The 16,149-nt window shown below is 42.5% G+C and overlaps 1 protein-coding gene and 1 long non-coding RNA gene across 2 annotated transcripts in view; both read right to left on the reverse strand.

The window, feature by feature from the left end:
• Positions 1–8,667, reverse strand: part of LOC138975737 (titin-like) — a 32,614-nt gene extending 23,947 nt beyond the window's left edge. The window contains exons 1-2 of the mRNA XM_070348486.1: positions 8,242–8,667; positions 4,125–4,379 (exon numbers count right to left, since the gene is read on the reverse strand). Coding sequence (XP_070204587.1) covers positions 4,125–4,379; positions 8,242–8,481 — 495 coding nt within the window. The 5' untranslated portion in view covers positions 8,482–8,667. The remainder of the gene's footprint in view (positions 1–4,124; positions 4,380–8,241) is intronic.
• A 384-nt stretch (positions 8,668–9,051) lies between these two features.
• LOC138975734 (uncharacterized) lies at positions 9,052–12,792 on the reverse strand. The gene is made up of 3 exons (XR_011458728.1): positions 12,482–12,792; positions 11,601–11,691; positions 9,052–10,619 (listed from the first exon to the last, which is right to left on the reverse strand). It is a non-coding gene; the product is annotated as an uncharacterized lncRNA (long non-coding RNA).
• Positions 12,793–16,149: the final 3,357 nt, after the last annotated feature.

Here is a 16,149-nt window from a genome sequence, read left to right on the forward strand (position 1 = left end):
CAAAAGTAGATCCAGTGACACAAACCTGACCACACAGTTACGCCTATCCAAATGCGCGTTACAAAATGTGCGTTTTGAATCTTCTTTTTTCTCTGGCGGTACTGACAATATCGTTATTGAAACAATCCCAGTGCACTAAGGGATTTATAGAGCAAATCTCGAAAATAATTATTGAACTCAGCGCTATGCGCTTCGTTCAATAATGAATTTTCTCGATTTGCTCTATAAATCCCTTAGTGCACTGCACTGGGATACGTCTCAATAACTTAAATAATAATAATACGAATATTTATAACGCGCACATATCTCACCAACAGGCGACTCAAGGCGCACATACACTCATTCACACACCGGAGACTTAAAGTCACCAACACACACACACCATCAACCATTATAATATGTACAGTTATTCAGGGTGGGATGGGGTGGGCAGTGTAGAATGCATGGATTATTTGGAAAAAAGGAATGTCTTGAGTGCAGATTTGAATGATTCGAGGGACTGTTGTTGACGGAGGGGGAGAGGTAGTGTGTTCCATTGGCTAGGTGCTTGGAAAGAAAATGAGCGTTGACCTGCTGTTTTGAGTTTGGTGTGGGGGATGTTGAGCTTGAGGGAGTCGGCAGATCTGAGTGCTCGTGAAGGGACATAGAGAGAGAGAGAGTCGGAGAGATAGGCAGGGGCGAGACCATGGAGGCCTTTGTAGGTGAGAGTGTTGATTTTGTATGTGATACGGGCAGGAACGGGCAACCAGTGGAGCTGATTTAGGAGGGGGGTGATATGATCTCCCTTTTTCTTTCGTAAGACAAGACGGGCAGAGCTATTTTGAATGCGTTGGAGACGAGAGATAGAAGAAGAGGGAAGACCCGCCAAGACAGAGTTACAATAGTCAAGACGTGAGAGAATGGTGGAAGTGACCAGTTTGGCGGTAGCATCTGTGGTGAGGTACTTGCGGATAGTGGCGATGCGGCGGAGTTGGAAGTAGCAGGTGCGAGAGACAGAAGAGATGTGTTGTTTCATGGAAAGGGTGTTGTCTAGAGTGACTACGAGGTTTTTGACAGCAGAAGACAGAGGGACAGAAGAGTCAGAGAGTTGAAGAGAGTCGGAAGTGGCTTTGGAGAGTTTGGATGTAGTGCCTATCAGGATAGCTTCAGTTTTGTTGCTATTGAGCTGAAGTTTGTTTTCTGTCATCCAATTCTGCACGTCAGTGATAGTGTCAGAGATAGAGGAAAGAAGAGATTCAGACTGGTCAGGGGAAGAGCTGTTGTGAAGTTGAGAGTCGTCGGCAAAAGAGTGGTGGAGAACGTTGTGTCGGTCAAGGATGTGGTCAAGAGGTTGAGTGTAGAGAGTAAATAGTACAGGCCCAAGGACCGAGCCCTGAGGGACTCCGCACTCAAGCCTGATGGGGTCAGAGTTCAGTTTGTCAATCGAAACAGTCTGGTAGCGGTCGGTAAGATAAGAAGAGAACCAAGAAAGAGCTGTGCTATGGATACCAAAGGTGTGCTGAAGGCGTTGAAGGAGGATGTTGTGGTCGACTGTGTCAAAGGCCGCTGATAGATCAAGTAGAGCGACGGCAGAGATTTCAGCTTGGTCAGTGGCAAGGAGGAGATCATTAGTGATTTTGAGAAGGGCAGTTTTGGTGGAGTGGTGAGGACGATAGGCAGATTGAAGCGGAGAGAGAAGATTGTTGCAAAGAAGGTGAGAGTTGAGTTGTTTCAGGACGACTCTTTCAAGGAGTTTGGAGATGAAGGAAAGGTTTGAGACAGGGCGGTAGTTGCTGAGAGTTTTTGGGTCGAGCGATGGTTTCTTCAGTAGAGGTTTGACAATAGCAGTCTTAAAGGAGTTGGGGACAGTGCCTGTTTGCAGAGAAGTGTTGATGATTTTGAGAATAGAAGGGAGGAGTTCAGGAAGACAGTCAGAGTAGAGTTGTGTGGGAAGAGGGTCAAGGTCACAGGTTTTCAAAGTCATTTCTTTGTTATGTTATGATTATTTTTATTTATTTACTTAAACATATTAGTTTACTGATAAAGTTTGTTGATTTAAAAATGTACACATTTGACTGAGAAAAGAAAAGACCTATGAAGAAGGTTTGCTCCAAGCCACACACGAAAGAAAATAAATAAATAAAAAAAAATAAGGCAAAAAATAATTGTAGCAGCAAACCTGCATGCAACTGAGGTTAAAAAAAAATAAAAAAAAAAGCTCTATCAGTCTATGATCAAAACACAACACTAAAAGACATATATAGCACAGAGGGACCTAACAGCTCAATGATCATAGGACAACACTGAAAGACGCGTAACACAGAGGGACCTAATAGCTCAATGATCATAGGACAACACTGAAAGATATAGCACAGAGGACCTAACAACTCAATGATCATAGGACAACACTGAAAGACATATAGCACAGAGGGACCCAACAACTCAATGATCATCACTTAAGAAAAGCAATTATGATCCTAACCAACCTGTATTGAATAGCCAAACAATCTTCTTTTCAATAAAACGAGTATTAAAAGTGCCAGGCAATTCCGTGAATATATTGTTGAAGAAAAGTACACTACCCCGAGATCTATCAACTTCTGGCGTGATATGTTTGGCATTAATGTCGACCAGTCACATTGGAACCTGGCCAAAAATGTAACCCAAGAATCCAGATTAAGAGAGCTGCACTAGAAAATATTACACACGATTTATCCAACAAATGTTCTTCTGTATAAAATTGGAATACGAGATAGTGAGAGATGCCCCTTCTGTCCAACCGAAATAGATTACGTTGAACATTTTTTGTTAATTGTAAGAAAATAAAAGTGCTATGGAGATACGTTGAACAAATTATTTATGAGAAATATAAAATAAGAATAGTCTTTGGAGTAGAACATATTTTGTGTGGTTATATTAATGGTGCTGACTCAATAAAATGCAAATATATAAATCACTTGATTTTGATAGGAAAGATGTGCATAAGCAAATATAGATACGGAACTCCCACTGATATTATAATAATGTTTGACAAAGAGAAACAAATACGAAACGTAGAATAGTGTATCATATGTACTTCTTTTCTGGCTTCCCTCACCGCCTCCTCTTTCTTTCGTTTCGCTAAAAGGAGAACGGCACCGGGGTAAAGGCGGAACTTACATTGTTACACTAAACACCACTTGTATGAAAAGAGAACTGTTACTAAGAAAACTTTAGCACGCTTACAATTTGCTTTTCCTCTTACTTATTGTGATTGTTACTATGTTAACTCCATTATGTCACCGCCACAAACAACACTTAAGTCAACCCAAACACAGACATATGTAAGACAATAACCAACATTAAAGATGCAAGATTTTGTCCATTGTAGAAAACCACAAACAAACAAAATTAAATAAAAAAAATTAAAAAAAATAAATCAATGATCATAGGACAACACTGAAAGACATATAGCACAGAGGTACCTAACAACTCAATGATCACAAGACAACACTGAAAGACGTGTAACACAGAGGGACCTAACAGGCCAACGATCACAAGACAACACTGAAAGACGTGTAACACAGAGGGACCTAACAGGCCAACGACCACAAGCCAACACTGAAAGACGTCCAACACAGAGGGACCTAACAGCTCAATGATCACAAGACAACACTGAAAGGTATGCAACACAGGGGGACCTAACAGGCCAACGACCACAAGCCAACACTGAAAGACGTGCAACACAGAGGGACCTAACAGGCCAACGATCACAAGAAAACACTGAAAGACGTGTAACACAGGGGGACCTAACAGGCCAACGACCACAAGACAACACTGAAAGACGTGTAACACAGAGGGACCTAACAGCTCAATGATCACAAGACAACACTGAAAGGTATGCAACACAGAGGGGCCTAACAGGCCAACGATCACAAGACAACACTGAAAGATGTGTAACACAGAGGGACCAAACAACTCAATGATCACAAGACAACACTGAAAGACGTGCAACACAGAGGGACCTAACAGGCCAACGATCACAAGACAACACTGAAAGACGTGCAACACAGAGGGACCTAACAGGCCAACGACCACAAGCCAACACTGAAAGACGTGCAACACAGAGGAACATAACAGACTAACGAGCACAACTCAACACGAACCACATTACTGTCGCCCTTTGCTCTAAGAGTGGCCACGTTGTTGACGAAAGACGAGTAGCTTAGTCCTTGCAGTTGTTGCTCGCCAGACGGTCCCTTGGTTTTGGCCCGTGTACCAGTGGCGCTCTTGAAGCGCGTGGCCCGCCATGCTGCAAGCCGAGTGGTGTGGAAGTAGTGTGCAGACTTGCCCTTTCGCTTCGGAGATTTGTGCTTGTCTGGGTCGGACTCTATCATCTGTTTGGAGTCGATGGCTATCACCTGTGCAGTCAAACATAAATAAATAGATAATGAATAACTGAATAGAGATACCGGCACGGTTGGCCTAGAGGTAAGGCGTCCGCCCCGTGATCGGGAGGTCGTGGGTTCGAACCCCGGCCGGGTCATACCTAAGACTTTAAAATTGGCAATCTAGTGGCTGCTCCGCCTGGCATCTGGCATTATGGGATTAGTGCTAGGACTGGTTGGTCCTGTGTCAGAAAAATGTGACTGGGTGAGACATGAAGCCTGTGCTGCGACTTCTGTCTTGTGTGTGGCGCACGTTATATATATGTCAAAGCAGCACCGCCCTGATAGCCCTTCGTGGTCGGCTGGGCGTTAAGCAAACAAACAAACAAACAAACAAACTGAATAGAGAGACAAGACAAACAAGGCAAAGACACATCCTTCATTAACGCGGGTAATGGCATAGGCAAAAAGGTGCTTTTTTTTTACATCCAGCCCTCGCCTGTGAGAGGGACTAATGAATCTAATGATAACACAGAAAGAGAGAGAGAGAGAGAGAGAGAGAGAGAGAGAGAGAGAGAGAGAGAGAGAACTCAGAACTCAGAAAGTTTATTGTTTAGGCCAACTGACCCGTTACATCCGGTACGTATATCAAACATGACAGCCTCTCTCTCTCTCTCTTTCTCTCTCTCTCTCTCTCTCTCTCTCTCTCTCTCTCTCTCTCTCTCTCTCTCTCTCTCTCTCTCTCCCACTCTCACACACATACACACACACACACTCTGACTTTCACTCCTTCTCTCACAAACACACACACACACATACACACACACACACACACACACAAACACACGCACAATACATACATGTATGGGTATGTACAGGGGATGGCTGGTGCCTCATCAAATACATCCTCAACTACAACATACATCAAAGGACATAGTTGTATAAAAACCAGCAGCTACGCAATGCACTCAACCACATCAACAAAACAGAGAGACATGAAGCAAAATAAATCATTCTGTTACACCTTAGGAAGTAAATCACGGCGTTTGTTAACATAATGAATAAATCTGCCTAAATCATGGAGACCCTTCTTGTTTTGCATTATCAACTGAAAGGAAATCAAACAAGGATATGATGTGTATTTAAAGGGTAAGTATTGACAGCGAAGATCGTTCAATGCATCACAGTGAAATAAAATGTGCAGTTCATCCTCAGGTGGTTTTTTTGCAGAATGGGCAAAACAAGTCCTGTAGGGTATGTGGGGAGTATCTCAATTTATGTGAGCGTAATTCGGACACGCCAGCTCTGAACCTAATGTGAGAGGGACTAATGAATCTAATGATAAAACAGAAAGAGAGAGAGAGAGAGAGAGAGAGAGAGAGAGAGAGAGAGAGAGAGAGAGAGAGAGAGAGAGAGAGAAAGAAAGAGATAGAGAGAGAGAGAGAAAGATAGAGAGAGAGAGAGGAGGGGGGGGGGGAGAGAGTGTAAAAACCTATTGTTTAATCGGTTTGACTGTTATATCCAGCAGTAGTGCAGGGAAAAAAAGCATTAGTGCCAGGCGCTTCTTCTGGAAACAGGTGCGTGTCGTGTGTTGTTGTTCTGAGCGCGGGTGCCTGCTTTCTTGTTGACTTGGTCTTTGTCTCTTCGTCTTTTTTTTCAAATTCAAACATGCAGCCCCCTAAATCAAAACTAAAGAGCACACGACTGACCCAAACAAAACTCAAATAATGGGAATTACAAAACAAACAAAAAGCCATACAAACCAGAAGACCGTCCTCATCCCGTAAATGGTTAAAGGAACAGTAAGCCTCCCGTAAACCATCACAGATACTACTGTCAGGCTTTTACACACAGTACAAACACCCTTTCATTTAAACACTCATCGCTTGAGAACATCTTAAGTGCCCTCCGTAAAGAGCGAGCAATGTCTCGACATGTATTTCTCTCTCTCTCGACTGTACACAGAGATAAGAACAGCCTCGCTTTCACCTAGATCCTGCCTAAAAACAATGTTCAGACCTCATGTTCAGACTCGGCGTAATAATACCGAAAGGACTACTTTTTAGCGGTCAAGTTCAGTCGTCCGCATATATTCGAAAGTGAAAAAAAGATGAAACGTTTTGCTACAGTATCGGAGGATGAACTGTCGAAGAAGAAAAAGAATCTCGTGCCAACCACTACGCAGAAAAGACCATCCGAGTTGTCCAGAAGTTCTGAAACACGTCACGTTCCAAATCAAAAGACGACATTCTATTCTCTTACGTCACTATTCTTGGTTTACGGTACCATTCGGCGGCTTTGCTACGAGTATGCCATAGTCTTGGTTGGCCGAGACCTTGAGGTGGAATGCGAGTGATTAGGTTTGTTGATTTTGCTCGGAGAAGTGGTCCGTGTTCAAGCAAGTTTCTTTCTTCTTTGAAAACAAAAACCCTAAGACCAGTGAATGTCGAGATATATATGTTAATTGGATCTGTGATCCAAACATGCCTTTTGGTCAATCTCGATGGCAGTTTATTCCACTCGCCCTACGGGCTTGTGGAATAAACTTCCATCTCGATTGACCAAAAGCCATGTTTGGATCACAGATCCAATTAACGTATAATGTTCAAAGAATTTATGTTTGCGTGGTTTATCTTACCCCTGAGCCATCGTGAACCCGTGTGATCCAGTTTCTCTTTTTTCACAATGTAGTCGTCAGTTTGTGATTTCCAATGCGACTCGCTGTAAGCTTATCTGCAATAGCACGTTATGTGCCTCTGAATCTAAACGCACCAAACGGCTGTGATTCACACGAACACTAGCGATGGCTTTTGACTGTTCAGAGGAACTGGCGCTAGGCATTACCGTCGCCTGCTACGAGAACCACGACCTTGCGTGACCCTGCTTCCGGGCTTTTCTTTTTTCAACCTTTCAAAGCTTCGAATTGTACTGATCTTGTCTTGATGAAAAAAGAATTCTTTTATGATTCAAGAATGTTTGTGTAACACTAACAAGCTGTCAATTTATTATTTAGATTTTAAAAGTTGGGTCTAGCGCCAAAACGCACCGTCCGATTTTGTTCTGACAATCCGCAAAATTAATTCTTTGAAAATTGCTCGCTCTTTACGTAGGGCACCTAGGATGTTCAAAAGCGGTGAGTGTGTAAATGAAAGGGTGTTTGTACTGTGTGTAAAAGCCTGACAGTATCTGTGATGGTTTACGGGAGGCGTACTGTGCCTTTCAACTGTACAGATAATTTCTCAGAGCCGAACCATTGTCCAACAACCGTTTTATCTTTGCAGTCGGGGGAGACTGCATGCGCCCAGAGAGAGAGAGACTGACTGACTATTAGGGTTTAACGTCCTCTTAGACCAACTGGTCTATATTGGGACAGGTATTGGTAATACGCTGAAGATATGGCATGATACTTTGATTCGAACAAGCCCGCTGTGGCTGTCTTCTTCGACACACCAGCATTATGTTTGTCTCGTCAAAGTATCGAAATACGATCATGATAATCAGAGACGAGAGATGATGCATGCGTGTCTTCGTGTTTTCCAAGCCCTGAGACTTTCGCTGTGAACGTGGAATCTTTTTCGTGCGCATGTGTGCACACGGGGGTGTTCGGACACCGAAGAGAATCTGCACAAAGTTGACTCCGAGAAATAAATCTTTCGCCGAACGTGGGGATCGAACCCACGCTGATAGCGACCAACTGGCTACAAAGCCAGCGCGCTACCAACTGAGCTACGTCCCCGCCCTGGAGAGAGAGAGAGAGAGAGAGAGAGAGAGAGAGAGAGAGAGAGAGAGAGAGAGAGAGAGAGAGAGAGAGAGAGAGAGAGAGAGAGAGAGAGAGAGAGAGAGAGAGAGAGAGTGAGAGAGAGAGAGAGAGAGAGAGAGAGAGTAGCATACAAACCTCTGGATGGCGTTTGGCCCATTCTTGGTGTATTCGTCGTTTATCCTCTCTATACCTCTTCTCGGATCTTGTGATTTTCTCTTTTTCCTGTTGGTCGCCCGCGACCTCAGCTTCTACTATGTACGGTGACCATTTCGTAAAGATTTTTTGTTTCAGCCCTTCTTCTGCATCTTGTTCTTCCTGCTTGCGTCGAATCTTAGCCTTCTTCTTTGCCCAACTGTCTCTCTCTGCCTTATCCATGACTTCAGATCTGGCAAGATTTTGTTTCGAAAGTTTTGTAGACGAGTTGTTCTTATCAGCCCTTTTCCTGGGAGTTCTGTATTACTGGACAAGGGAGGTTCTCCGCTTGTTTTAACATTTTTTTGGGTCCTGTCAGACAAAAATCTGAACAGGGTCGAAAGATCGGAAGCGAGGATAAAGCACAAGTATTACGTCATGAAATAGCTTTCGTGGTGTGTGAAGATGACGGACTGTTTGTGACGAGGTTGTCTACTGTCGGCGTCTCGGCACACCCCGACAATAAAAACACTAAGCTTACATTGTTTCCTCTTTGTAGAACATATCAAAGAAACTACAATGGGAAGAAGGATAACTTCCTCATTGGGCATGCTTAGAAAAGAGAATGGCTAAATACGAGTTATTCCCCTTTTCTGCATGCTGACCTGGCTGTCGCCTGCTTTGTCATGACTAGTACAGTCGATCTTTCTCATGCTGTGACTTGCTTTATTTTCACATTTTCGGTATTTAAAACAGCAAACACACACACACACACACACACACACACACACACATACACTGAAGAAGTTTCCATTCTGATTCGGTTATTTTATTTGGTGCTATATGTTTGCTTCACATTGTTTCTTCTTTTACATTGGCTTTAGGTATCCCAATTCGCTAAACACATCCATAATGCATGCATGGCTCATTCGAAAGAGGGCAACTGAACAACTGATGCCCAATAGCAATAAATACTGAACAACTGAACAATAAATAGCAATAAATGATGACAGTGCCAAGTTTTTAAGTACAAAGTGAAATCATGTGACTGGACAAAGGCACAATTACAAAATACAAATAAAAAAATCGAGGCCCATTTTAAATTAAGTTCTCAGCTCATGGGGAAGCATAAGGTGACCCTAGAAACCGAAATTAGGAGACCTCCCGCCCCCAGGGCAGACTACAAAAAAAAGGGGGGGGGGCTAATTTGTGAAAAAGTATAAAAGGAATCAAAAACTGTATACATGTATTTAGTTAATACCCCAAAAATTGTATAGTATATACAATGTCAGACCCTAAAGAAAGTTTGTTAGTCATTGCTTAGGCAAAACAAAGCAAAATAGTCTGTTTACGGTATCCCGACCAACCCTATTTTTCCCCCGCCAACCCTAGACTTTTTTATTGGCATTTGGAGAAAAAGAAAAAGAAAAAAAATCAATTTTGTTCCTGTTTTTTTGCAAAATAATTTAAAAAGATGGTTATAAAAAAAAATTAAGAAAAGCCCACCTACCGACCCTCTTTTTGTGTGCCTATGTTACTGTAAACAGACTAAAAGGTACATCACAAACAACACACCAGGGATGCTACTCCCCCCTTAAAAATAGCCATGAGTCATAGGTGTGACGTTTGAATCTTTTAGCTAAATAAAACCATAGGCAATTGATCGGAAATATCAGGAAAAATCTTAACAAGTTTATTATTTGTTTGCTTGGACCAATCCTCTTGCCGAAGAGTTTTACAGTAAAAATTGATTTTACGTCAAAAATATCACAGGAATAGCCAAGTTCAAGAATAACGGAAGGTGACTGTTGAATCTTTTTGAAATGTATAAAAAAAATAGATGGTAGGCAATTCAAAATTAAAAAAAGGACTCTCGGAGCATGGACTTAATGAGTCAAAAATTAAAGAAGGCTCTATGAGCCGAAGTACATGTTTTGTCTATTGTCTTTTTTTATTTTGAATTCTCTACCATCTATATTTTGATACAATTTTGGACCCTCTTTGTACGGAGAGAGTTGGAAATTGTTAATCACATTCTCTCATCTCATTGACTCTCCTTCGGCTCCTTGGTAACATGCGTTCTGCCAGGATTGGACACAGCAGCAGATAACCGGTAAATATGTAACAGGCATAAATGGCAAAATAGCTCGCCTCGCCTGATAATATATGAGACAACTGTTCTATTACAAAGTCTTTCTTGGGAGGCTTGGCTAATTTACTCGCTCGTTTTACACGGGGTTCCATCGTTTTCTTTTCTAATCGGAAAACTTTGCTCCTCAGTTTGTTGACCTTCTGCCGAAGTTCCGCTTCACGAGGGGATGGGGAGGATGACGACTTTGATGCTTTACATCCTATGTCCTCCAGGATCGCCTGAATGTCATCTAAAAAAGAAAACACACACACAAAACACACATAAAATAACATAACCATAACAAGCTACAACCTGGAAGAAATTAAAACACGTGTAATTAAATCACAAAATGAAAATAAACAATAGCGTAGGAAGGCAGGCCAGAAATGAAGTGTATTAGCAACTATGGATACGATGTGGAACAATGATGGGATTGACCTTGTTTGGTACTGAATGGGTGAGGCCATTAGAACTGTACCCACGGAATACGCGCTATATAAGCTTCATATTGATTGATTGATTGATTGATTGATTAGGACAACAGTACCAGGTAAACTCTTTCTTTATTTGGTGTTTAACGTCGTTTTCAACCACGAAGCTTATATCGCGACGGGGAAAGGGGGGGGGGGGGGGGGGGGGGGAGATGGGAATAGAGCCACTTAATTGTTTCTTGTTACACCATGCCTCTAACAGGATATGTTTCCCATCTTTACGTGTGGGAACTACAGGTACAATTTCATCCATCCATGCATCCGCCCTATACAGCTTCTTCTTCTGCGTTCGTGGGCTGAAACTCCCACGTGCACTCATTTTTTTTGCACAAGTGGAATTTTACGTGTATGACCGTTTTTACCCCGCCATTTAGGCAGCCATACGCCGCTTTCGGAGGAAGCATGCGGGGTATTTTTGTGTTTCTAAAACCCACCGAACTCTGACATGGATTACAGGATCTTTTTCAAGCGTACTTGTGCTTGCGTGTACACATGAAGGGGGATAAGTCACTAGCAGGTCTGCACACAAGTTGACCTCGGAGATCGGAAACATCTCCACACTTAACCCACCAGGCGGCCGCGACCGGGATTCGAACCCTCGACCTTCCGAGTTAATAGAACGACGTCTTACCACCCCGCCACAGCTCCCGTCACCCTCTACAGCAATTATCAACTATGTAATGGATGGGTTTAAACATTTTTTGATGTCAGGGTGTTCTTCATGGTTAAAAATCTCTTACCTGGTTGAACAATTTGTGCATCAGGCGACAGGTCGGTGCTGGCTTCATTTGTAGCTACCCTTTGCGATGGTGGCTTCCTCCCACTAGCAACCTGCAAATGCACAGCTCTTTAACTGACAAACTCACAACCAACACCCAGTCACAATGAAACAATTCTCCCAATTTCATGGCATTGGTCTTAGGCCACACAAAAAAATGTATGTTTCTGGTAAGGCAAAACAAAAAATAATCTGTTTACAGTATCCGGACTGACCCTATTTTTTTCCCACCGGCCCTAGACTTTTTTGGGGCATTAAAAAATAAAATTAAAATATTCAGATGGCTAAAATACAAAAATAAAAAGCCGACCTACCGACGCTATTTTTGGGGGGCCTATGTTACCTTAAACAGACTTTTTTTGTGGCCTAACATGACTAAAGGTGGAGATTTTTTTTTCTAAACTTTTTTTTTTCAAAACCATCTTTTTAACTTATTTTGTTGAAAAACAGGAAAACAATTGATTTTCGAATACCCCTTTTATTTTTGAAAATGCAAAAAAGAAAGTCTAGGGTCGTCGGGAAAACATAGGTAGGGTCAGGTGACCAGAAACATACAACTTTTTTGTTGTTGACACCGACCCTATACTTTTTTTGCCATTTGGGGCTGTTTTTTGGCAAAATAAGTTCATCATATCATCATAATCAAGACGTCGATCCAAAATAAGTAACTTTTTTTTGTTGGCCTTATCATTTTTTTGCGCTAAATGCAAACAGGCATTATTTGATGGGAACAATGCTGTTTTTTTCAATTCTTACATCAGCCTCAAACTTGTCATTACTCAACCTGCATTTAATAGTGTGCTTCTTTGGTTTGCAAAAACCTAAAACCAATAAATAAATAACCTTCGGTGGTGGATTGGGCTCTGCAAACAATGTCGGGACAGCATTCCACACAAGTGATCCTCTCTGCAGGATTGTTTTACTGGTTGGCCTCAAAGTGATCAGTACAAAGCTTGAGACCTTGAACATCAGCTGGCTGCAGCTTTTCAAAGTCCTCTCGCCTTGTGAATTGCACCCATATTCTGCACCTAGTTTGACAATAAAAACAACAATGTTATTGTTAAACTAAGCAAAAAGGAAAGACAAAAAAAGCTAAATCAGATCTTCAGTCTAAATCTAACGCTCTGCCTGAACGCAAAACGGATGAGTGATGTACCTTTGTACTGTAGTTTTCCCGTAAGCAAGGTTTGATAAAGGATTCGGCAAATATGCCCACGGGTAGTTTGTCATCAAGTGTAAACTGTTGTTTTGTACTGACTGCTGACTCACACTCACAGTCGTAAGTACTCGCTGACGCTGTAGTCTACTGAGTGAGTTGACTCGAGCCATTGCATTCTCATTCTGAAGAAGGTAAACCTGATGAAATAATCACTGCACAACCCACCTTTTTTCTTCTTTAGGGAACTTGTGGAAAGTTTTCCCGAAGCAGCTCTGTTTGTAACGGGCGTTCTTGCAACAAAAAGCCGAGCACAATTTACCACCACCTCGCACGCGATCGGTACCTACGCGATCCGCCATTTTGTTTTCGCCGCCAGCATGTGACTAGGGACGATAACCCACAAACACTTTTTCGCATTTTCTTCGCAAGTTCCACGTCTTCCTTTTGTACAGTGTTTGAACATATCCACGACTTACAGGACCCCGTGAACCAGCATAATTGAAAGACCCGAGGTCAAGGCCATACGGTTTGTGTGTGTGTGTGTGTCGGGGGGGCAAGAACCAGAACTTCCGGTTTCAAAACTAGTGGAAAAAACACGTGAAAAATTGAATGAATGACTGCTTGATTTTTAGAGAGAGAGAGAGAGAGAGAGAGAGAGAGAGAGAGAGAGAGAGAGAGAGAGAGAGAGAGAGAGATTGGATGCTCCATATTTGTCAACGGATACAGACACAAACGTGCACGCACACGTGCACGTACACGTACACACTCAAACGCACACACACACACACACACACACACACACACACACACACACACACATAGCCCCAGGTGTCCAACAGCAGTGGTTTGGTCAGAAACATACGTGTATTTGAAGATCTGACTTTCTTCTGCTCAAAATTTGTTTTTTTTAGATTTGAGCAATATTGGGGTATGTCAAAGTTGCATGTCCCTTTTGTCTCTGGGGCGTTACAAAATGTTAACGGAAAACCGTTACAACGTCCATTTACAGATTCTGTTTACTCAAAGTATTGGAACGAATACAGATAAGCGGCTTTGTCATCGTTCTGTGAACATTAGAGAGGCTGCTACGTGTAGTTTTAGATTTATTGCATATCAACTGCAGCTACCTAGCAAAAACATCATCAAAAACCATTATTTCTTGCTGTTTTCCAGGATTGCGGTTGCTCTCTTTCACACGCTAGATCAACCTGACTGCGTGGTGGATTTAAACAAAATGTGTATGCCCTGTCGGGTAAGACACTAATAAACAAACTTTCTGATGTAAAACATGTAAATCTTTGCTCAGTTTAAGTCACCGTTTGTCCTGTTGAAAGTGAATCATTACGTCAAAAAACACAATTGTGGAGGGTAGGCGTGGTCAGAGACCTGAGACGTCATACTAAAATAAGGCAGATCTTCAAATACACGGGGTTATTTTTACTGACACCTGAGCTATACCCCTAAAAAAAAATATCCTTAATTAACTTTGCTCATTAACACACACACACATACACCAGGGCTGGACCTTGACCTTGTATGAGAGAGAGGCGCTTCCCATACAGTGCAGGGGGAAAAGTCTGTGGCTGGCGGCCAGGCATGGGGTACTGACTTTACCCTCCGTTGACATTTTATTTAGCATTTGGAAGGGTGTTTTATGAGGTACATTTGCCGCGTAAGGAGGGGTGAGGGGTGGAGGGCATCCGGAACCCAGGAAACCCCCTTCAAGTCCAGCCCTGCGCACACACACACACACACACACACACACACACACACACACACACACAAACACACGCGCGCACGCACTTTCTTTCTTTATTTGGTGTTTAACGTCGTTTTCAACCACGAATGGTTATATCGCGACGGGGAAAGGGGGGAGATGGGATAGAGCCACTTGTCAATTGTTTCTTGTTCACAAAAGCACTAATCAAACATTTGCTCCAGGGGCTTGCAACGTAGTACAATGTATTACCTTGCTGGGAGAATGCATGTTTCCAGTACAAACATTTCTTACATACTGCTTGACTAAAATCTTTACAAAAATTGACTATATTCTATACAAGAAACACTTAACAAGGGTAAACAGAGAAACAGAATCCGTTTGTAGCCTCTTACGACATGCTGGGGAGCATCGGGTAAATTCTTCCCCCTAACCCGCGGGGGGAGAGCGCACGCACGCACGCGCACACAAACATACACACAATAACAATAACACTTTTCATCCATTAAAATATTACATTAAAATGGAATTAAATTTGACACACCAAGCCTGCCTGTAAACGATTATAGCGAACATTTTAAAATAATTATTAGGACATTAACTGGTATTGTGTTTTCATCGTAGCAATATATAGGGTCCGATAATTAGACAAGACAAATCGAAAATGAGTCGCATTATACTTGTTGGAGTCTAAATATCGGACCCTATTGCTACGCTCCGTCGCGATATAATCCTTCGTGGTTGAAAACGACGTTAAACACCAAATAAAGTAAAGTAAATATTGCTACGCTGAAAACACAATAGTGTTTATATTGCTATTCTGACATAATGTTCCGTGTTTAAAAACATGTTTTTGTCAGCGACAACTACCACCTGGGCCCAAGCTAGCTGTGGCAGACGACGTTTCAATGCGCATAGCCTTTGCGCATGTACCGACGGATATCCCCGAACATTGAAACACCCCCGAAAGCCAATGCAAGGAGAAGACCGATAAAACCGAATACTCTCCGTTACGTCGTTTTGCAAGGTTTCATATGACGTCACGTAGCACGTAACATTCCATTTGCCGTTCGAAAGTCTGCTGCGGATGGTGTTTTCGCGAATGATGACTACGTTAAATTAGTAAATGACGGGCGCGGTGGCGTGGTGGTAAGACGTCGGCCTCCTAATCGGGAGGTCGTGAGTTCGAATCCCGGTCGCTGCCGACTGGTGGGTTAAGAGTGGAGATTTTTCCGATCTCCCAGGTCAACTTATATGCAGACCTGCTATTGACTTAACCCCCTTCGTGTGTATACGCAAGCACAAGACCAAGTGCGCACGGAAAAGATCGTGTAATTCATGTCAGAGACAGAGCTCGGTGGGTTATAGAAACACGAAAATACCCAGCATGCCTCCCCCAAAATCGGCGTATGCTGCCTGAATGGCGGGGTAAAAACGGTCACACACGTACGTAAAAATCCACTCGTGCTAAAAACATGAGTGAACGTGGGAGTCTAAGCCCATGAACAAAGAAGAAGAAGAAGAAGAAGAAGAAGAAGAAGAAGAAGAAGAAGAAGAAGAAGAAGAAGAAGAAGAAGAAATTAGTAAATGCCGAGAGAACATGGATTGTTTCAGAAGAGAATCAGCAATTGAATG

This window comes from Littorina saxatilis, linkage group LG9 (genome assembly GCF_037325665.1).
Source record: "Littorina saxatilis isolate snail1 linkage group LG9, US_GU_Lsax_2.0, whole genome shotgun sequence".
Taxonomy (NCBI): domain Eukaryota; kingdom Metazoa; phylum Mollusca; class Gastropoda; order Littorinimorpha; family Littorinidae; genus Littorina; species Littorina saxatilis.